General features: G+C 47.6%; 8 protein-coding genes across 8 annotated transcripts; 3 read left to right on the top strand and 5 right to left on the bottom strand.

The window, feature by feature from the left end:
* Positions 1 to 62: 62 nt before the first annotated feature.
* N7478_011290 (uncharacterized protein) lies at positions 63 to 1,847 on the top strand (the record flags this gene model as incomplete). The annotated part of the gene is made up of 4 exons (XM_056927504.1): positions 63 to 125; positions 216 to 246; positions 312 to 453; positions 572 to 1,847. The coding sequence occupies 4 exons, from the start codon at positions 63 to 65 to the stop codon at positions 1,845 to 1,847; spliced, it is 1,512 nt and encodes a 503-aa protein (XP_056774552.1).
* A 47-nt stretch (positions 1,848 to 1,894) lies between these two features.
* On the bottom strand, positions 1,895 to 2,671 carry N7478_011289 (PMF1/NNF1 family protein; the record flags this gene model as incomplete). The annotated part of the gene is made up of 2 exons (XM_056927503.1): positions 1,895 to 2,189; positions 2,268 to 2,671. 2 exons carry the CDS (start codon positions 2,669 to 2,671, stop codon positions 1,895 to 1,897), a joined length of 699 nt encoding a protein of 232 aa, XP_056774551.1.
* A 658-nt stretch (positions 2,672 to 3,329) lies between these two features.
* Positions 3,330 to 4,464, bottom strand: N7478_011288 (cyclin-dependent serine/threonine-protein kinase phoA; the record flags this gene model as incomplete). The annotated part of the gene is made up of 3 exons (XM_056927502.1): positions 3,330 to 4,241; positions 4,342 to 4,365; positions 4,420 to 4,464. The coding sequence occupies 3 exons, from the start codon at positions 4,462 to 4,464 to the stop codon at positions 3,330 to 3,332; spliced, it is 981 nt and encodes a 326-aa protein (XP_056774550.1).
* A 403-nt stretch (positions 4,465 to 4,867) lies between these two features.
* N7478_011287 (putative SIR2 family histone deacetylase) lies at positions 4,868 to 6,010 on the bottom strand (the record flags this gene model as incomplete). Its single annotated transcript, XM_056927501.1, has 1 exon — positions 4,868 to 6,010. One exon carries the CDS (start codon positions 6,008 to 6,010, stop codon positions 4,868 to 4,870), a length of 1,143 nt encoding a protein of 380 aa, XP_056774549.1.
* Positions 6,011 to 7,413: 1,403 nt separating this feature from the next.
* Positions 7,414 to 8,672, top strand: N7478_011286 (cation diffusion facilitator family transporter; the record flags this gene model as incomplete). The annotated part of the gene is made up of 2 exons (XM_056927500.1): positions 7,414 to 7,975; positions 8,041 to 8,672. 2 exons carry the CDS (start codon positions 7,414 to 7,416, stop codon positions 8,670 to 8,672), a joined length of 1,194 nt encoding a protein of 397 aa, XP_056774548.1.
* Positions 8,673 to 9,492: 820 nt separating this feature from the next.
* N7478_011285 (Ran GTPase-binding protein LOS1) lies at positions 9,493 to 12,943 on the top strand (the record flags this gene model as incomplete). Its single annotated transcript, XM_056927499.1, has 5 exons — positions 9,493 to 9,504; positions 9,664 to 11,233; positions 11,311 to 12,336; positions 12,396 to 12,850; positions 12,917 to 12,943. 5 exons carry the CDS (start codon positions 9,493 to 9,495, stop codon positions 12,941 to 12,943), a joined length of 3,090 nt encoding a protein of 1,029 aa, XP_056774547.1.
* Positions 12,944 to 13,795: 852 nt separating this feature from the next.
* N7478_011284 (S-formylglutathione hydrolase) lies at positions 13,796 to 14,950 on the bottom strand (the record flags this gene model as incomplete). Its single annotated transcript, XM_056927498.1, has 4 exons — positions 13,796 to 13,981; positions 14,045 to 14,239; positions 14,350 to 14,570; positions 14,695 to 14,950. 4 exons carry the CDS (start codon positions 14,948 to 14,950, stop codon positions 13,796 to 13,798), a joined length of 858 nt encoding a protein of 285 aa, XP_056774546.1.
* Positions 14,951 to 15,283: 333 nt separating this feature from the next.
* On the bottom strand, positions 15,284 to 21,528 carry N7478_011283 (uncharacterized protein; the record flags this gene model as incomplete). Its single annotated transcript, XM_056927497.1, has 2 exons — positions 15,284 to 16,857; positions 16,914 to 21,528. The coding sequence occupies 2 exons, from the start codon at positions 21,526 to 21,528 to the stop codon at positions 15,284 to 15,286; spliced, it is 6,189 nt and encodes a 2,062-aa protein (XP_056774545.1).
* Between the last annotated feature and the right edge of the window lie 408 nt (positions 21,529 to 21,936).

Raw genomic sequence — 21,936 nt, 5'->3', positions numbered from 1 at the left:
GCTGAAAAACTTTCTCCAATCACATTAGGAATCTAGATACTTCACACTCCGTCTTCAACAGAATGGGTAAACCCAAGGCCTTACTGAAGGATTTTAAGCCTAAGAAAAAGGCTGCCAAACAACAGGTATCTTCACCAGAACAGAAACAAAAAACCACCACCAAGTAAAGTAAAGAAAGAAAAGAAAGTACTAAGCATATCTTGTAATATGTGCAGGCACCGGCGACGGCCGATGAATTCCTAGCTGGTGAGACGGAGCCGAGCTCGATCATTTGAGGAATGCCAGGCGTGATGTACTGATTGATTCTGTAGCGGGGGTTGAGTTGGAAGAAGCCGGCGAGAAATGGCGGGCTGGTGATGCTGCCAAGTCTATGCGATTCTTTATGCGGGCTGTTACCAACTACGATGAAGGGTTACAGAAGTTCCCGACGGATTTCGATCTAGCCTACAATAAGTATGCTTTGACCTTTCCATAACTTGATTTATGGCTTTGTCATTGAGGATGACTAGATATGCTTCAGGATGGATGTTGTCATTCTATTTACAGACCATTTTCGCTAACAGGTATATAGAGCTCGCGTTCAATACGAAATCACACAGCATCCCAAGTTAGCTGCTCAGCTGACTGCACCCCAAGGGGAAATCCTGCAAGTGGCGCTGCAGTCTCATCGGGACGCACTGAAACTGGATCAGGATAATGCGGATGTCCTTTTCAACAGCGGCCAGGTGTTGACTAGTCTGGCGGAGTCTCTGTCAGACTCTAAGACACCGGGAGAAGAACAACTGGTACGGGCTAGTACCTATTTGCAGGAGGCAATTGAACTATTTCAGCGCTGTCTGATGTTGCAAGAAATGAAGTATACGGAGATGCAGGAGCAAATCGAGGAAATGGAGTCGATGGACACAGGGAACCAGGCGCCAGAACCAGCAGCACAGCCTCAATCAGAGTCCGCACCAACCGAACAGTCAGGATCCAATGACGGTGAAAAAGAGCACTGGGCTGCGATCATCGAGCCAGTCACAAAGAATACTCTGGTCGATACAGCCGTTGCACAGCTTGATACACTGACTGCCCTCTGTAACGTGTTGAATTTCGACCCGAGTGCCGGTGGCGTGGGCTGGGTGCAGGAGTACTCATCTGAGCTTGTCCAAAGTCGACTCCCAGCATATGTGGAAGGTTCAGACAGACAGTACGAGGCGACACTATCCCGGGCCAGGTTCATCTGCGCCATACACGACCTTCTCTACCGAGGAGGACACACCGATGTCCAGACATACCGCCAACAAGTCGAAGAGGCATTTGGACAGGAATTGGATGTATCCCAGGATCCAGCAGGACTTTGCAGCAAAGCCGAAGCACTGACATCACTAAACGGAGCACTGGCGGATATTCCCCCATCCAGTGACCCCGAAGCTTTCAAGAACTCCCTGAGTACCCGCTGGCAATCACTATCGGTCGCACTAGACGCCTTGACCGCAGCAAGCAAATTGCCCAGCACAGATGACTTGCCCAAAATCCACATTGGTAGAGGAGACACTGAGATGCATCGCTGGCGTCTAGGAACAGAACCCTGGAACCATGCGATGGCGCAGCAAAACGGAGCCATGCTCTTGCGAAACGCTCAAACATACTACCGAGGAGCCGCTGCATTGGCTCGCCGAGATGGAGCGGCCGAGGAAGAGCGTGACGCATCGTATAAGGAGGCCATCGCAGCTGCACTGGATGGCCAGAAGACCAAGCTGGATCAGCTTAAGACAGCTGGCATTGAGCCTTTGGTGGCCGTTGCCCAGGACATGGTGGAAGATGGATTGGTCGAAGGAACAACTTTGAGTGCACTGATCTCATGAATCCAAAAGTAAAGAAAGATACAATGAAAACAAGAATTTCTATGATCTTAAACGCTTGGCTGGGTATTGACCTCCTCGTCCATTTGGACAGCATCCTGGCGAATATGATGCTCTTTACTGAATTGCGTGGCTGCGCTCGCGGCGCCGTCGATATCCGTAACAACCGTTTCAAGGTGAGAAAGGAGCTTCTCGATCTCTAATCTCTGTGCTTGCACAGTTTGCGCAAGCTCTGCATTCTGGGCGTGCGTCGACTCGAGCGTTTTGTTTAGCGTAGACTGTGCTTCTTGAAGATAAGGCGTCAGGTGGGCATTGTAAAGATCGTCTGCCCCAAGTGTATGCGGGCTATATGAAATCGGAAAGTCAGTCCCCATGTAAACCAAGAAAAGATCTAAGCTTCCCAAAGGTATCAAGAAAACATACGGATCCACTGGTTGTGTACCATTCCCATTCTCGCTTTCCTTCACCTTCCGAGCTCTCGCTTCGGTGACCAAGCGATCCAATTCATTGAGATGTTGTACTGCTTCTCTTTCGACGATTATCTCCTCAAATTCAGCTCTAGCACTCTCCTCCAACTTTGCATTCAATTGTCTCCACACGCTTTCTAAACTGGCCGGCACATGGCGCGCAGGCGTAGGGAAGCAGCTCGCAAAATTGGAATAGGAGTTCGCACGAAGAGTCCGCGCCAGTGCTTGATCAAAGACCTGAATGAGACGTGATGCGCGAGGTCCAGGGGTTTGCCATTCTGAGGCCGTAGGAAGAGACTCGGACGCTAGTGGTTGTTGCTGCTGCTGTTGAGGTCGGTTTTCAGACTCCGACTCCGCCATGGTGATTACGGTACGTCTGTGACTTTGATTGATTTAGAATATAGTAGAGTCACCCTGGATGTAGTTCCAAAGGAGCGTTGTTTGGTGAGGAATTTAGGATCCTTATCGGCCATTTCTTGACCGCACTTGGGCACCGCGACGCGACATGTCACGTGTAGACTAGTTAGAGAACTATACATTCTTGAGGTTTGCTTCAATCCTGTGCTCACTTAATGTGGTGGATAAAGAATATTCGTCTATATTTATCCTCCCTTTATTATATTCCCCGATAACACGAGGATAATTGAGTATGTATACCATTTGAGCTGGGTTCTAAGCGTCAGTCTTTAACTTTTGTTTGCTATTCATAAGAAATTAGATACGGCAATCAAATACATTCCAAAGTAGGTAATAGTTATTTAGAAGTACGTAAATAATTTCGACAACTCTGCACGTCCAGGTAGATAGGGCAATTGCAAAAGCGCTGCATAGGGAAGCTTTTGCAATTCGAACAATCCGTCCACTCCTGGACTGCCGTATGAATGACCAAAAAGAAAGAGACAGAAAAAAGCAATGCAAAAACATCAAAAAAGCCCCACATCTGGGTATAACGCCAAATACCTCCATCGCCGGTCGTCTAAATCGAGCTCGTCATCTCGTCATCTGCCATATTCAGCCTCTAATAGGCAGGTTGAGGCGGGACCATGCCCCCATATCCAGCCATCTGTTGTTGTTGCTGCTGTTGTTGCATTTGCAGCTGGGCTTGAACTTGGGGGAGATCGTGGAACCATGGGTGCGCCAGGGCATCACTGGCACTAATGCGCATCTCTGGGCGTAATTGAAGCATGCGATCCAGGAGGTCCAGTCCGAGTTGATCAATCTGGGGGAGAATCTGGCCCAGGTTTTGGGTGGCGTAATTGTGGAAGGTAGGTTTATACTCTGGCAGCTGAGAGATTCCGGGCCATGACCGTTCAGATGGAGTTCCCATCAATCGGAAAATCTTCATCAACTGATCCTCATTGGTCGTGCCTGGGAAGAGTGGGCGGCCTGTATACATCTCCGCCATGATGCAACCAGCTGACCAGATATCGATACTAGTGTTATAGGTGCGACTGCCGAGGAGGACATCTGGGGCCCGATACCACAAAGTGACGACTTCATTTGAGAAGGTATTGACCGGGATGCCGAATGCCCGCGCCAATCCAAAATCACCCAGCTTCAACTGACCCTTCTTATTAATCAATAGATTCTGTGGTTTCAAGTCTCGGTGGAGGACGCGGTTCTCATGACAGAAATCGATGCCCTTTAATAGCTGATGCATGAACGACTTGATCGTGGCAGGGTCCAGCTGTCCCCGGTCGCCCCGGGTGTCCATATATCTTTTAAGATCCCTGTCCATGAACTCGAAAACCAGCATGAGTTTGTTTTCCGTGTGGATGACATCGTAGAGCGATACGATGCTCTCATGTTTCAGCTCCTTCATCAGCGAGATTTCACGAATGGCGGTGGACGGTGTGCCCTCTTCAGAGTCAAGGTGAATTTCTTTCAGCGCAACCATCTCGCCAGTCTGGCGATTGCGCCCTTTGAAAACCTATGATCATCCTACATCAGCCTCGGAACTGGCGGGGACCCGATCTATCACATGGATTTGTAGAGGGAGGAGGGAGGGTAAGAGAGGAATCGGAACGTACTGTGGCATAGGTGCCTTCACCGAGCTACCATGATAAGATGTCAGTCAAGTTGGCGATTTCACATGGGAGAGAATTCACCTTTTCCAGCTGCTGAAAGGAGCTGGGTTGCTGGGATTTATCCATTTTGGAAGGTGGGTAAGGTGATCGTGAGGGAATTACAGGTTTGGGGAAGAGAAAAGAACCGGGCGAGACAAGCGTGCTCTTTAAAGGGTTAACTGCAGAATCCCCGAGTCGCTCCATGCTGTGATGGGAAGGGACCCCGCGTGGTGGGCCGCGAGTCAAACCGCCACGGCTTATGTACTCGGGCGCTTCCACGTTATGCTTTTTGGTGAGAAATTTATATACAAAAAAAATAAGAAAATTTTGGTATGATTTGGTTTTTCGAATATTATTTATATATATTTCTGATCTGTCCTATCCTCCAGGTAATCTTACAATATGAATATGCTGCTCTTCTGGGGGCAAATGCTGGCAAATGCTGGGCGGAATCAAATCTTACAAGATAATGTAGTGACTATCTGCACACTTACGGCGCGTTTCGGGATAACCGAGATACTACGGTCGGGAGGATCGACTGCGTAGGATGATTGCACCGAACGTGAGAAGTTGGTCCATCATTCAGATCACCAAATAGCATGGCTTCATTGCGGATCCCGCCAAGGTTGATAATTCCAATGGGCATGCCTCGTTTATGAGCTCGTTCGACTAAGCGCCAGGCTGAATACGTCGCCAGACTGCTTCCAAGAATCAATAGGCGCCCAGCATCGTCGATCGCCTCTTCCGCGGCTTCCTTTACCGCTGGGTCGATATTCTCTCCAAACATAGTCACGGCCGGTTTCAAGATGCCCGCGTTAGATGTCGGCATCCATGCCCCGTCAGGTTCCACCTCGACTTGGGTCCTTGTGCCATCTGGCAACACAGGAGGATTTTCCAAGCAGGTCGGACATGAAGGATATCGAAATGTAGAATATGGTGCCTCTGCAAGATCGACATCGCCGTCTGGATTCAATTTTAGGCCTTTTCGCCGTTGTTCTGCTGGGTTATTGGTATCGAGAGCGCCCTGTTCAACCATACGAGCCAGAAATTCGGCCCATGCAGGATTGAGTTTCTCCAATGATGACTGAAACTTTTCTCGCGGAAATTGGTTGCGACAGCTGGTACAAATGACCGATCGTAGATACCCATGTAGTTCAAGGGTTTGCAGCTCTGGATGAGCAAGTGAATGGAATGAGTCGACATTTTGCGTCACCACAGAGCTTAAATATCCTTTCATCGCGAGATCTCGGATCGCCCAATGAGTCGCATTGGGCTTTGCATTGACAAGACCGGGCCATCCGACGAAGCTTCGAGCCCAATACCGTTTGCGTGACTCATGCCGCGACACGAATTCATGGAAATATATTGGTCGATAAGATGTATTTCGTCTATAGGTTCCCTGATCGCCTCGATAATCTGATAGACCCGATTCAACCGAGATTCCTGCTCCAGTGAGTAGAACCGTCTGGGAATGGCCTCCCACATCTACCCCTCGCAGGTCGATAGATGGCGGTGCAGCTAAGAAGGCACTGATAGCGTCGATCGCACCAGCCACCGTTCTGGCTGATGGTGGAACTATTAAAGCTGGCGGCAATGGACCCGTAAAGGGTATCCGAATTGCAGGTGTCGTCATTGGAGACGCGTCCTCAAGACTGAGTCTTTCTTGGCGGTGGAGATGGTGCGTGCCTGCACACAGCTCAAATGGCTAGGGTTCGGTAGAGTAGACGGCGGGTGTCTAGTTGTGTGGCATAGCCATGGATGTCCCCATGGCTTGTTGTATGATGCTTGGTAATATATTTCTTTGGATTGAAGGTACAGCCAACCGGGTGGCCTAGCGGGTAGGAATTCCGCCCCTCCGGTACTGCCGCGAGCCCAAACCAGAGAGTATAGAAGCCCATCGACGATGGTACTAGGGAGAGAAGAGTCAACCCAGTTGTGAGCAAAGCTACTATTGAAGAGAGTGTACATTCTAATCTATATCCTTTCTTAGGAACTATAAGCTTAAGAACCTATGATATCCAGATGACTGAAAAGGAATATTATTATTGTTGTATTGTAGGGTTGTATAACTACTGATTGATAAGTAATTCTATGATTGAATAGATTAGATCCCGGAAATGGTTAAAATTCGGATTATAGATAGCTATATAGTATTCAGGACAGGTAGCCTAGAGTTGAAGAAGATCTAGTAGCCACCTAGTCATATTGTCAATTAATCAAGTTCTTAGAGCTCGTTTCAATTTATTTTTAGCTTCAGCTTTGCGTAAGGGTCTTGGCTAGGAAGCGGGTCATAGCTCATCCGTCTGTCGAACTTGATTAAAAGAGTGCATAGACCAGTTAGATATAGACAATTTCGAATCCACCAGAGATGATAATAGGGAATATTATATGGTCTTGTCCGAATGAATAAGACTTTATCCGGTCTTGAAACCAAGGATGATCCTCCTGAGGAACTCGGGACTTTACAATATACCACAGGGAAATAGAAGATACACAATAGGCTCTATATAGAGATACATCATACGATACTTCGTACCCAATGAGATAGCAGATATTTCTATCAAAAGCTACAATAGATCAATTTGTTCCACTTGGTAATTAGTATAAGCAACATCAGCGCATCTGGAATCCGCATCTGCCGGATTACATGATCTGCTTCGGGAATTGGGGAATTTCCAACGTCTTCACCTTTTCATCTCTTTGTATTTGCCTTTCTTCCGACGGCCTGGCTCGTTTTTTGTCATTTTTCTTTTCTTTTTTCTCTTTTAGACCAGGGGTTTCCGCTTTGGATTGGGCCATGGGCAATCAGCCCCCTAAGAACACCCTGTCCCTTTTGCCCGTGCTCGCGTGCCAAATAAAGTCATGCCGCTGACGCAGCCCCTGCGGAGTAGGATTCGTCCCTCCCTCCTCCACTACTCCCTTAGGACTTTGCGCCCAGACCAGCGTCGAGTACTTACCTCCTTGCCTTCCCTTTTAAAGTCTCTCAATTCATTTCCAACTTATGTTCGGCCTCGTTCCCCAATAACACCACTCCCAATGACGCAGACCAGGAGTCATGCCGGCCACAGCCACGGTCATGGCCATCACCACCATCATCACGACAATGTATATCTGACCTCCACGAACAAAAACGACGCCGGTGTGCGAATTACTCGAATTGGCCTGGTCGCTAATCTTGCAATGGCCATTGGCAAATTTATCGGCGGCTACGTCTTTCATTCCCAGGCCCTGATCGCAGATGCCTACCACGCCTTGACCGATTTGGTTTCCGATTTCTTGACACTAGGGACGGTCGCATGGTCCCTCAAACCCCCAAGCGAACAATTCCCCAACGGATATGGAAAAGTGGAGAGTATTGGTGCTCTAGGCGTTAGTGGACTACTGCTGTTTGGTGGTGTATTTATGGGTCTCAATGCAGGACAGGTCCTGCTGGCTCAATGCTACCCCGAATTGGCTGAAACGCTCGCCCATATTGGAATATTTGGACACGGACACGGACATTCTCACAGTCATGGAATTGATGTCACGGGTCCTAGTATCCACGCAGCTTGGATAGCTGGTGGATCGATCATTGTCAAGGAATGGCTTTACCGTGCTAGTAAGTTTTACCCTCTTGTAGATACACTTGAAACCCAGAATCTATGGTCTGACAGTTCTCCCTAGCCATGAAAGTAGCCGAGGAGCGCAAATCCTCCGTCCTCGCTTCCAACGCCATTCATCACCGAGTTGATTCTCTCACAAGCATTGTCGCCCTGTCCACAATTGGTGGAAGTTACTTTTTTCAAGACGCCACGTGGCTGGATCCTGTTGGCGGTCTATTGATTTCCCTCATGGTCATCAGGGCCGGATGGGGTAACACAATTAGCTCCTTATTGGAGCTGGCCGATACCACCGTGGATGATGAAATCAAATCATCAGTCCAAGATGCCGCTTCCAACGCCTTAAAAGAGATTGAAGGTGGGGAGCAAGTGATTGTTCGTGATGTCCAAGGTATGAAGTCTGGACAGAATTATCTCATGGATATCGAATTGGCCGTACCAGGAGCTTGGGCTGTTACTCAGTCGCGGGCCGTGGAGGAAGCTGTTCGCAAAACCATTGGGTCTGGAGTCCGCGGAGTCAAACGAGTGAAGGTTCGTTTTGTTCCCGTGGAAGAGAAGGAACTTACTTTCTCCGAAGAGTTTGTCTCTCAGGATTCTGGAGTAATTCTCGAACCCCACGAGCATGATCATGAACATAGCGGAACCTCTTCTGAAGCCCATGACCACGATGGCCAAAATCCGCGCAAGAGACGCTAGTCAATGGTCAGTGCATTAGACATATATACGAAAAGAGGTATATCATCTGGGTGCATCTAGGCGGTAGATGTTGGCCCGGGTTTGATACCCCAACAGCGATGAGGATTTGGGCAGATATCTGTACCGTGTATAGACCGAAACTTAAGAACCTAGAGAATATATGATTCAACCCACCATTTCAGTGTCTTATATAAAGATGTAATGTCATTGATGTCAGCGCTTCTTCGAATAGTATACTTAGGATGTCGTACTATGAAGTATATGGCACGTGCCCGGTACACATGTAGCTTCACGCTACTTGAATTGACTGAGATATAAACAATTATACAACATACCTACGACTGGCTCCCAAAACCGTGATATCTCAGGGATAGATAGCTCCGACTTAGATATTATTTCATTGTATTTGACTCCATTCAACCCTCTTCTCAAAAAACCTGTAATTCTCTTTGTTCTATTCTCTACATTGTGACAAAGATGACATAATGGCAAAGCATCACCTTCGCACCTAAAATTCCATGATGAGGACTTGCTGTTTGTACAGGTAACGTGGGATTCAGACAAAACAATTTCCACCTTTGGATTTCTCAGATCTCATTTACAATATTTGATTATATTACCACGCTATATCTCATTCACTTTTCTTTCAATCATACAATCTTCTAAGAGTAGTTAGCGAGGGCGGGAGCCAGGCACGGGAGTCTGATTACCTTACCATAGGAGTGCTCCTCCACCGAAAACAATTTTGAACCTAACACAACATCCGCCTTGTCTCGTGTCACTCCCCTTACCAACACTCTGGGAGTCCGGCTGGTCGAAGATGGCAGAACAGGTAAGTCTGATTCTACAAACCGAGCTTCTCATGACCTGGTATTCATAACCAAAAAAAAAAAAACCCTGAACCCCTCCCCCACCACATCCAGTCAGCCCCTCCACCTCCGAGGGCTTATCTCAACTCCGAATGAAGCATTGACATGTCTGTTTTTCTTAGGTAGCAAATGCCATTCAGATCGCCTGGAATCCGTCCTCCGACTATCAGCTGAAGGCGCAAGCATTCGACTATCTAAACCGAATCCGATCTGATCCCTCCGGATGGCAGGTCTGCCTCACCCTCTTCACTGAAAGTCCTCAGCAGCCCGAAGTTGTGCGACATGCGAGTCTGGAAATTGTCAACAGTGCAGCACAGGCTGGTTTGATCGATCCTACATCCCTGGGAATCGTGCGGGATGGCTTACTCGCCTACCTACGCCAGGTGTATGGGGCCGATGGGACCGCTGTGCCCGACGCAGGTTATATTCAAAACAAAATTGCCCAGACCGTCACCTTCCTCTTCTCCGCCCTATACGCCAATGGCTGGGAGTCATGCTTTGACGATCTGCTAAGCCTTACCTATAAGTCCTCCGCCAGCACGGCCCCTGACAACCCGCTCGGAATTATCTTCTACCTCCGCGTGGTGAACTCGATCCACGAGGAGATTGGTGATGTGCTGGTCTCTCGGTCGCGCGGGGAGCAGGACAAAGCAAACTCGCTCAAAGATCTGATCCGTATGCGGGATATGCAGAAAATCGCAAACTCCTGGCAAGAAATTCTTTCAGAATGGCGGGATGGTGACGATACGATTGTGGAGGCTTCTCTGAAGGCGGTGGGTAGCTGGGTTAGCTGGATTGATATCGGTCTTGTGGTCAACCAGACTATGCTGGATCTTCTTTACCAACAGCTAGGTCGGGCTGAGAAGCAAGAATTACGAGAAGGCGAGCAGCGGGTCCGTGATGCAGCAGTGGATGTTTTCACTGAAATCATTGGAAAGAAAATGAAGCCTACCGATAAAGTCGAGATGATTATTTTCCTGAACCTAGACTCGATCGTCAACCAGCTTTCCAACAGCCCCCCTCTGCGAGAAAATCGATTTACCTCCTTGTACGACACCGACCTGGCGGAGACGGTAGCGAAACTCGTGAATATTACAGTCATGGATATTGTGCGAGTTTTGGAGACCGACAACGGTCCAGCAAAGGAGAAAGCAGACGAACTCTTGCAGGTCTTCTTACCCCACATCCTTCGCTACTTCTCGGATGAGTATGACGAAGTCTGCTCAACAGTGATTCCTGGCGTCAATGACATGCTTACCTACCTCCGCAAACTGTCCAAGACAAACCCAGCTTTTGAAGAGAGGAACAAGACTATCCTCCTGCCGGTTCTTAAAGCAATCATTGCCAAGATGCGTTACGACGAGACCTCAAACTGGGGGGATGAAGATGAGCAGACAGATGAGGCTGAGTTCCAAGAACTTCGCAAGAGACTTGGTGTTCTCCAGCAAATTGTAGCGTCTGCAGATGAACAGCTGTATATTGATGCTCTCTCAGAACTTGTTGGCACAACCTTCGAAAATCTCCGAGTGTCGGGAGGTCAGATTGATTGGCGTGACTTGGATCTAGCCCTCCATGAGATGTTTTTGTTCGGCGACATTGCGATCAACCGCGGCGGTATTTATCAAAAGAACGTGCCCACCGGGCCTGCAGCAGTTCGATTGATTGAGATGATGCTTCGAATGGTGGAGTCTGGTAAGAAACCCCCCCCCCAAACGCCTTTTTTTAAAAAACATCACGCATCTATCGTATTCAGGTCTAATTCAAGATAGATATTCGATCTTTCACTCACCCCGCCACACAGCTTCAGTATATGGAAATCTGCGTTCGCTACAGCAGCTTTTTCCAACACCACGGACATCTTATCCCCGGTGTCCTAGAGAGCTTTCTCCAGCTTATACATCATCCAGTTCGAAAGGTCAAGACCCGTTCTTGGTATCTTTTCCAGCGTCTTGTGAAGCAGCTGCGCGGACTTATCAGCAACGTGGCACAAACCGTGGTGGAAGCTTTGGGCGATTTACTTGTCATTCAGGCTGAGCTTCCATCCGAGTTCGAAGATGGCGATGAGATGTCATCTGAAGACCACGAGGGCTCAGCTGACGCTGTATTTAACAGCCAGCTTTATCTTTTTGAGGCTGTTGGTATCATTTGCTCTACTAGTGGAGTGCCTGCCGATAAACAAGTCCTATACGCCCAGTCGGTGCTAAACCCTATCTTTGCGGACATGGAGCGGAATCTTGAAGCGGCAAAATCCAATGACGAGAGAGCTTTGCTACAGATTCACCACGATATCATGGCCCTAGGAACTCTTGCCAAGGGATTCTCTGACTGGATGCCTGGCACTAGCGCTCCGTCTGCCCTGCCAGCACCAGAAGTCTCAGAAGCTTTCGGCCAGGTAGCTGAAGCAACTTTGGTTTCTCTTGAGTCGCTCAAGAGCTCCTTCAACATCCGCACTGCCGCTCGATTTACTTTCTCGCGTCTCATTGGTGTTTTGGGAGCACGGATTCTCCCCCAGCTTCCAAGGTGGATCGATGGCCTCTTGACGCAGACCTCTTCACGAGATGAGATGGCTTTGTTCCTCCGTCTTCTTGATCAGGTTATCTTTGGATTCAAGGGCGAAATTTCCAGCATTCTTGACACACTTTTGACACCTTTCCTTCAAAGGGTGTTCTCAGGTATCGTGGACCCTACAACAGGTACCGATGATGAGATTCAGCTTGCTGAGCTCAAGCGCGAGTATCTGAATTTCTTGTTGGCTGTTTTGAACAATGATTTAGGAGATGTTATAATCAGCGAGAGTGAGTTTTTCAACGCGAATTTTACTCCCCTCGCATCTTCAATACTAACAAAAAACTAGGGAACCAACCAATTTTTGAAACCGTCATTACCACAATTGAACATTTTTCCAAGGATGTGGAAGATTTCACCACCGCCAAAATGGCATTTATCGTACTCTCTAAAATGGGCAGCTCCTGGGGAGGACCAGATATTGCCCCTGGTGCTCTTAATGGAAACACTCCAAACCAAACCGCATTGCCTGGGTTTGGTGGATATATGATCTCACGATTCTCACCCCTTTGCTGGGCACTCCCCATGACATCATCCTTTAACTCCAAAGATGCCCAAGCCAAGCAGGTTCTTGCTGAGGCAGGTGGACTGCAGCGCACGATCTACATGAAGACAGGCGTGGAATACGCAGAATATCTGCGAGGCCAGGAACTGCCGGGTATGGGCATGGGAGGAGAGCTTATTAACGAGTTTTTGACGGCATTGACCCAGCTGGATATGAAGGGATTCCGGCAGTTCTTTCCGGTAAGACTATCTTGACTTTTTTAGTCTATGTTCCAGAATTGACTCATACTGACATGACATCTCTAGTCTTTCATTCAGCGTCTAAGCGCATGAGAATCTCTTCGACGACAATTTCATTTTGATTATGCTTTTTAGATTCCCCCACGCCATATTTCCCTTTTGAGAGGAACGAGGTGATACCATTCCTCGCCTCAAACGTTGATGTGAATTCTGTCACTCGGTTGAACCCATGTCATCTATATTTCATCTGTCTCCATCTTCCACCCTTTGTCATGGATACCATTTTATGCATTACACCCCCCTTCAAAAATAACAACCGAAAAAACAAGGATCGCATAAAGCTACGAAGCCAGAAAAGTGTTTCTTTGAAAAGAATACAACATATACCACATCATGAACCTTCTTTTTCTCTTCCATTTCCCTTCTCTAGTGCGCATGCAGTGCATCGTGGGCGTTCTGATTTACCAGCGTTCCTATCCAGTCCATTCTTGAAGCAAAGAATCGAGAAAATGAACAGTGATCAAGTGGATTTGAGTAAATCAGCATAGTTTGACAATTAAGCTACCAAACAATACCACAGCTTGTCTTTATCCCATTAAAATGTCCGTTCATGCTAGATAAATTTACGAAGTCATCTACAACATTACCTACTCAATGAAGATAATAGCAAGTAATATAGCGGTATAGGAAAAAAGTAAGGACTTAAATAAACATCCATTCACATTCTTTTAATTTGAAGAGACAATTATAATCCCAACACTGGCTCCAAGGCAATTTCATCATATCATGTCATATAATATCATATAACAGACCTCACCATATCCTGTCGCTCACTTGAGCAAAAGAAAAGCACACGAATCAGAATCCGTTTCAAGCATAATAATAATATCCTCAAACGAAACAACAAGTCCCTCTATTCGAGAAACAAGGAAAAAGGAAAACACACTATGCAAGAAGGTACTTCGCCGCGTGCTCAATGTGGTCATCCGCAAAAGACGCCATGGTATAGTATGAGTGATCGTAGTCAGGTTGGTAGCGCACATGCAAGCCAGAGAGACCTGCTTCTTTAGCGGCAGCTTCGAAGTTCTCGGGGAGGAGCTGGCCCTGCTTATAGAAGTTGTCGCCGGTTCCCTGGGGAGTTAGAATTAGAATAAGGAGAAAAAAGGACAGAAAGAGAAGAAGCAGCAAACATACAACATCAATTAGGATATCAAGGGGACCACCGGTCCATTTCTTAATAAGCTCTGTAGCATCGTGCTCCTTCCACTTGGACTCTTGATCATCTCCGAAGTAGCCCTTGAATGCCTTCTGGCCCCAGGGACAGTTGATAGGGTTGGTGATGGGTGCGAATGCCGAAACAGACTTGTACTTGCCTGGGTTACGGAGGAACTGTTTGAATAAGTCGGTCACGGTCAGTCAATCGATATTCCAGAGTTGTACCGCGAAGATGGCATGCATATGTAAATTTTTAACAAAGAAAGAAAGCGAAACAAACTTACCAAAGTCAAGGCACCGTGTCCACCCATACTGTGACCAGTAATACTAATACGGCTAGAGTCCAGCTGAGGAAAAGCAGCAAAGACAGTCTGGGGCAATTCCTCAGTGACGTAGCTATACATATTATAACCCTGATCATACGGAGCCTTAGTAGCATCGACGTAGAATCCAGCGCCAGAGCCAAAGTCATAAGCATCATTCTCGCCTTCAATGTTCAAACCACCTATAGAAAGAATGTTAGAATTCGAATTTGTCGCATGAATTTGTTTATTTTTTTTTCATGTTCACATGTCCTCGGAAGCTTATAGAAGCTTATACTTGTACTGCGCAGGGTATACAATACATACGAGGGCTAGTATCAGGGTAGAGGACAGCAATTCCCTTCTTGCTTGCGCCGTGCTGGAAGAATCCCTTCTCCGAGCAGTTTTCCGCGGTACAAGTCAAACCAGACAAGTAGATAAGGACGGGGACTTTCTGAGTTTGTGCCTGTGGGGGTAGATAGAGGTTGAAACCCATTTCGCAGCGAGTGGTGGTGGCATTGTGGCTAAGCTTGAGCAGCTTACCGCCGAAGGAAGCGATGGTAGCTTTAGTTGTGACGGACATGATGGGGGTGAGATGAGAGAGGAGAGGTGGATAGAGCTTGAAATGAGGGAGATTAAGATGAAGAGAAGAGATAGGGAATCGACGGAGTTAATATGATGTTTCTGCGCGGGGTTTTTTTGCCTGTCCCGCATGAGGGGGAAGGGAAGCTCCACTACGGGATTGAATGCGGTAATCGGGAACGGGAAACTTGACCGTATGAAGTAGTAAACAAGGTTGGAAGAAACGAATCCTAATGCTGCCCACAGTGGAGAACTCCGTAGAGTTTAAAGATAACAGATAATAAAGCAAAACATGATATATATACACATAAAAGGTCCAAATCCATCATAATGTTCATTCCAAGAACACCGGAACGCCGTACATCACTGGTGCTGCACCGTTCAGGTACTTCAATACACACGAGCTTCGAGCTTTTGCGATCGCAGTGTCTAATCCAATCTCGTTCTTCTGTGATTGCGACTTCTCCTTATCAAACAGTCCCCATGTATCAAAAGTAGATGATGCGAAACGATCGATGTCTTTGTCCGTGACATCCCAAAGAGTAGCCACCAACGCAGGACTGCCCGCATGAAGATAATTCATAGGTGTACCGTAAGGCTCATATTCACCGGCCTCCGTCAATGTGCCACTACTGCAGCCCATAAGAAAAGCGACTCCGCACTTCGATAGTCTTTTAATGGTGCGGCCCCGGATATACTGCGCACCACTTCCATGGCCGAAATATAAGAACAAGTCTTTGGATTCCAAAGAATCCCGAAACTCATCTTCTGATGGTTCGCGGTTTGTCATTCCAGTCCAAGTCTTCAAGCCGGAGAGATCATTCTCGAAAGTTGTCTGTGTCGTGCGCAGATCTCCTGTCGGGTTGAGAAGATAGGATCCCGAAGTACGCTTCACAATTGCGCCGGAACTAGATTCACGGAATTGAATCACTCGCTCGCGGAGGCATTGCAAGGATGGAACTCGACTAACTGGGTATCCTTGGAGACATGGAAGAGATTCCCAAGAAAACAAGTGAAGGGCCTTATCCAACACCAGGACTGTGTGACTTGGGCGTCGTGAGGCGAGTTCCTCCCGCGCAGCTTCGTGGTAACTGCGCAAAGCATCGAGAGTATCCACAACCATCATGTCAAAATCGATCTCATCATAAGCATTACGTTCGCCCTGGAACTGCAAGATATCCACAACAAAGTATAGAAGATCCATCAATGTGTCTTCGGGCTCTTCAGAATCCTCAAGATCCCGAAGCCCAACAAACAATTCCAACACATTTTGATGAAGAGTCAGCTGAGGCGATGCGGCCTTCCCACCTTTTTGACGTGATGGAAGGTGCTTATCCAATATTCCTTGGAATGTACTTGCAAAGCGTGACAGAGCGTCGGTATCCCGTGCAAGAGGAGAGAAAATACCCCTGAAGCCACCGAACCAAATATTCTCGATATTTTGAAGGAGACTTTCAAGTCGACGATCCAAGCCCTCTCTCGTCTTCCACCACTCTTTCTTCATTTTCTTGTCGATTTGTTCTTTAGCAGCATGGGCACTTGCATTTGCCAGCTTGATCACTTCCTGCATCTCTTTCTTTCCATCCCCAAAAGTGAACTGCTCTTCTTCGTCATCATCCGAGTTGCCCCTTCGAAGAGGGAGGCGAAGAAGGAATGGAGAACGATTCTTCTGTAGTCGGGATACCACAAACTCAGTGTTATCAGCACTTAATGAGAGAGATAGAACATTCCAATCCTCCGGTAGAATATCAACATAATTCTCAGCAAAGCTGGAGCAGATTTGTTCATCAATACCAATAGTCGAAGATGAGGCAGCTGGCCAAAGAAGCGGGTCGGCAAAGTCAGATAGTTGTCGATCGAAGTCAATAGCCATGCGTTCGCGAGCAAATGCTCCCACACGCCCGATTTCTAAATATGGTTAGATAAATAAACGCTTATAAAATTCTACATGAGTAAAAACCAACCATTCATATTCGCAGGCGGTTGTGCCCAAGTCGCAGGCCCTCCTGGGGTCGTAGCATGTGAGAGCATAGCAATCCGACTCATTAAACGAGACGCTGCGTGGCTTTCCAATGTAGAGCCAAGCACAGAGACATCTGAGAAGACACTAGAAAGACAGTCGCTGGCCTTCGAAAGCATATGGGAGAAATCCTCGGTAGCCTTTTGGGCCTTCGTCCGAGTTCCCCTAGCCGGTGCTCTTGCTCGCTTGGCAGGGGCAGGCTTCGCGGGCTGGGAACTTGGCGTATCTGCGATCTTGCAAGGGGATTTGAGAGATGGGAGCGATATTGTCGATTCTGGCAAAACGCAGTATACGGAGTGACTTGCGAATTGGCGAATAGCCTCGGCCAGTAGATGTTCACTTTCGCCGATCTCAAGGGATAGTTTGCTTTCTCTCGCTGTAGCATACTGTCGAGCTTCGGTGAGGGTGCGGGCAGATCGTTCGTAATCTCGAAGTGCCCGTAAGCAATCGGCTTGTTGGCGAAGGACATCACTCTTGAGTCGCAGGAGAGACTTCGATTGAACATCAGGTAAAGGAGTTTTGGGTGTCGGAGCCTTCTTGGCAGTGCTTGTTGTAGCCGCACTAGCCGCACGTGTACGTCGACCGGTAGTGGGTGCCGCGATCGTTGATGGCGTTCGACGACTGCTTCTCACTTGCAACTTCTCCATCTTCGCTTCAAGGATTGCGACATTTGGTGCCTCTGAAATGCTGGTTGTGTCCGAAGAAGTAACGGCAGTCACAGCCTTCTCAGCTTCCTGGAGCAAGCGGAAGGCCTTGTCGTGTTGGCCTTGCACTCTATACAGGGAAGCAAGAGCCATATAGAGGGAAACAGTTTCCACACTAGTTTGGATCTGCTTGGATGATTCTGATGCTGCCGCAAGAAGTTCTTGTCCCTCGTCCATATGACCTCCAAGGATCCAATAGCAGCCCAACTGAGTCTGTGCTGCCACGAGACGAACATTAGCATCGAGAGTCTGGTCAATCTTCAATGCTTGTTGTCCATAGTAGATAGCATCCTGGAACAAGCCGTGGTGAGCAGATAGTGTCGCGAGATTCAACAAACATGTATGATGCGAACCGAGATGCGGCCAAAACGGCGCACCTTGAACATAGCTCGCCGAGACATCTGGAGAAGATCCGTTCTGAGACAAGTCAATTTTGGCCACACTATCAGCGACAGCATCAACGTCAGAAGACCCAGCGGTAGCAAGCGTCTTATCTTGCTTGCGTTGAGCCAATTTCTCAACCTTGGCCCAAATCCGACAATTGAGTCTAACGGACAACTTGGCGAAAAAGAGAGCATCAGTCATTGACCCCTGAGCAGTCGACAAACGAGATTGAATAAAAGTAGCATCCGCAACGAGTCTCTCCCATGATATTTTGGACAAAACGGAAATGTTACCCATCTCTTCTGACTTTTGACTCTTCTCATATAGTGTTTTTGCTGCTGAGAGAACAGACGCGGCTTTGTCAATATCTCCTACCTCAATGAGATATTCAACCCGTGCGAGTTTACATGAAATATTAGCAAGAGAAGAGACCTTGTGCTGGGTAAGATACTGTTCACCGCGGGAGAGAAGATCGCCGGCTTTCTGGCAATGGCCAAGTCGACAATGCTGTAAAACAAGGCGGGAGAGAATACCAATTGCGTCTGAAAGATCTCCAGATTTCTGAAGCTCAGCAATTCGGAGAATTAACTCAAGAGCAGAAAGTTGGTCTTTCCAAAGTCCGTGAATCTCCGTGTAATCAACCAAAGCCTTCAATTGCGAGACCCAGTAGTCAACATCATTGACACAAAGTAACAAAGACTTCCAGTCCGAGCATTGACGAATCATCGAATTCCACGAAGCAAGAGAGTCCGCGAGCTCGCCATGATCCATTTGGCCATTATGGAAACCCACAATTATCCTTAAGGAGTTGGTGATGTGTCGTGCAAATTTTGCCAGATCAGTGTCTTCCCCAACTTCTAGCCCGTTCCTCAATACCTCAATGCTTTCCTGTATAAGTCGTTCAGATAGACTGGAGTCAAAAGAGCCAGGGTATTCAAGCAAGCACCGCAGGGCAGAAAGAATGACTCGACTGCGTCGTATTGAGTGAAGCTCACTTGAATAAACGTCGAGAAGGTTGAGCAAAATCGGGGCTAGAATCGATCGAAAGTCCTCCTCACTTGGACTGTATGAATGCAGATCAATAAGAAGATCCATTTTCCACTCAAGAAGCATCCCTCTTTGATGAGAGTTCATTTCAGCCTCGTCATAGATATCAGATGATTTCGATCCTTTCCGCCTCAATTTCAATTTCAAGAACCCGGAAAGAACACGACTTAGCATAAAAGCCGGATTTTGAGTATCTTTGCTGCCTGCAGCTGAATGAGACCCCATGCCGCTATCGACCATTCGTTGGAGGGTACCGGATTCGATGTACTCAGTTATCGATTGGCGAAAGGCTCGCTCAGCTTCACTAGCCATATTCCCGTCCAAGTAGGAATGCGCCATTCTCTCATACTTCAACGCAGAAAACGCTGTAGTGCGAACAGACGGTGGGCAACCGGAAATCATTTGAGTCGATTGCTTAAGAAGAGGCAGTAGTTCTCGATGGCCTTGTCCAGCCTCTTTCTCTTTGATATAGCGAGACCAGAAGATATTAGATAACTTGACAAGCGCGGTATCAACGCTTGGAACCTCCGAGCAGGTTTCTTCCGCCTTTTCCACAGTGGCGAGTATCCGCTGACAATCTGTAAGAATGGGAAGCATATCGTCCCATGGTGGCCGTTGTGACATGATTGATAACTTCCCAACAGCGACGCATGAGTCAACAGCAGCGAAAATAATGCCCCTAGACATCGAAACGCGCTCCTTGAATAAGTCGTGCTCCTTCGCATCACTGTCTTCTGTTGATGCTCGTCCAATATAACGTCTGAGAAATCTGAGAAACGCCTGAAGATACTCGCGAATCTGGAGCGTCACTTCATCTTTCTCGATACCTTTATCGAAGGATTTTGTAATCGCCTCACCAAACCAAGAAAGCGCGAGCTTTTTCAATCGAGCAGACTCAACAAGAAGCTCGTCTAAATCAGCAGCGCTCCCACGTAGTTGTAATCCCAAAGCAGTAGTGGCATCCGCAGTAGATTCCAAAGCTCTAGCCAGAAATTTACTTGAGCTCTTCATCCCTTGGAAAGACACCGAGGCAATCTTGCAGTGAACTGTAGCCAAGCCAAGGTTTTGTGAATTCGAGAGTGGTTTGATGGCTTTAGCAAAAAGCTTCAGTGATTCGTCCAAGCACCCGGCGTCCACAGCAAGCTGCCCGAGAAGGGTCATAATCTTAGCAGTTGAGTTCATATCCGTATTTTCTTGTGGTGTTTTCTTGATCTCCGCCGTTGATAATTGAATGCGAGTTATTGCCTTAAACACAGCGGCAAACTCACCCTTCTCAATACCTTGACTACGATGGGAAAAGGCTCCAAGGTAGCGCATAATAGGTTCAAACACCTCCTTAGCCTCATCACATACATGGCCTGACATTTTCCATCCCAGACACCGGATCTCCAAGGATAGTAATTGAAGATTGAGTGCTGCAATGGGCTTGAGAATCTCCTTGTTTGTTGCTGTCGAGTCATCGCTAATAGATGGTTTTCCGGAACAAAGAGAAAGAACCGTGTTTGACAGTAGCTGAAGCTGGAGAGCAGCTTTGTCCTTTGTTAGGCTTCCAGCCTGTAAAGCAGAGAGAATAATCTGCACCGGACTGCTGGGACAAGATAAATGCAATATCGGCAACAATTTCTGCGTGGTCGAGGGTTTCCGGTCGGCAGCTAAAAGCCGCAGTGCATTCGCTTGAAAGGGAACCAGGAGACTATAGAGAGGTGTCGCATTCGAGAGATTCGTGAAACTCAGAAGATCCGACAGTCGTTCCTTTCCAGCTTCGTCGTCCGTCCCATCAGTCCCATCAGTGGCTTTCTTCGCGGTCTTTTTTGGCTCCAAATGTTGTTGAATTCGTCTCTTGAGTGATCTTAATTCCTTGCAGGCCATATCATTCAACCCCAAGGATACTAATTTCCCCACTAACACGCAAACACCCTGCTCAAGCTGCATATTAGGAAGTCCATTGCATCCCTGATCACTCTTCAGCAATCGTAAAGTAGACAATGCCAGCCTGGCGCATTCTCCCGCTGAATAAGCCCCCGCATCAACTCCGGCGCCATTGGACTTTGTAGACTTAGCCAACGATTTATCAGAAGGTGAAGTATGACGTTTCGTTGCAGTCGATTTCAACGCGTCAGTAAGGGCCTTCAGTGTTGTATTAAATATCTCTGTCGCGAGGAGGATTCTTTCTTGCGGCGAGAGGGAGGGGAGATCCGAATCGACAAGTGTATGTAATGCGTCGCTCGGTGAGGATGTTTGCGTCGTACGAGGAGTCTTTGCTCGACTTGAAGGCCTCGAAGTCTCTTTTGTTGATTTGGTTGTTCGCCGCACTGGCTTCTCGGGGGTTTTCGATGTGGCGCGGAGGAGGGTTTGGAGGGACAACACGGTTGTATCGCTGCATGTTGTTGTTGACTGGACGGCTAGCTTTACGGCATCAGTCATGGTTGTGATAGGTAGCACTGTGACCGCCATTTCATAAAAATAGACGAGCACCGAGCCTGCGATTGTCGAATATGGCGAATTGAAGCTGTAAAGGCTGATATCATCAAAACCCGACGAGCCACCAAACGGCCGTTTGTTGTCGTAGCAACAATCGCGCTAACCTAATTTGGATACATTATCGCTGAATTGGCAACAAAGATACATTGAATCAATTGATGTGTGGAACATTTGAGCCATCTGTGAATTAAACTCTTCTGAGATAGAGTGATACTTTAATACATGCGCTTCTTTCCAAAAACCATGGGTTGTGTGGGATTTATAGTCTATGTGTCTTTGTACTATGTAGATATAGATGGGGACACAGGTAGAAGCTATGCCCTTACAAGGCAACGGGAATTTTATTTGTAA

The sequence above is a fragment of the Penicillium angulare genome (assembly GCF_028827245.1).
Source record: "Penicillium angulare strain IBT 27051 chromosome Unknown utg000008l_segment0_segment0, whole genome shotgun sequence".
NCBI classification, from domain to species: domain Eukaryota; kingdom Fungi; phylum Ascomycota; class Eurotiomycetes; order Eurotiales; family Aspergillaceae; genus Penicillium; species Penicillium angulare.
The sequence above is the reverse complement of the archived record's forward strand: the minus strand, read 5'-3'. Positions and strand labels throughout refer to the sequence as shown.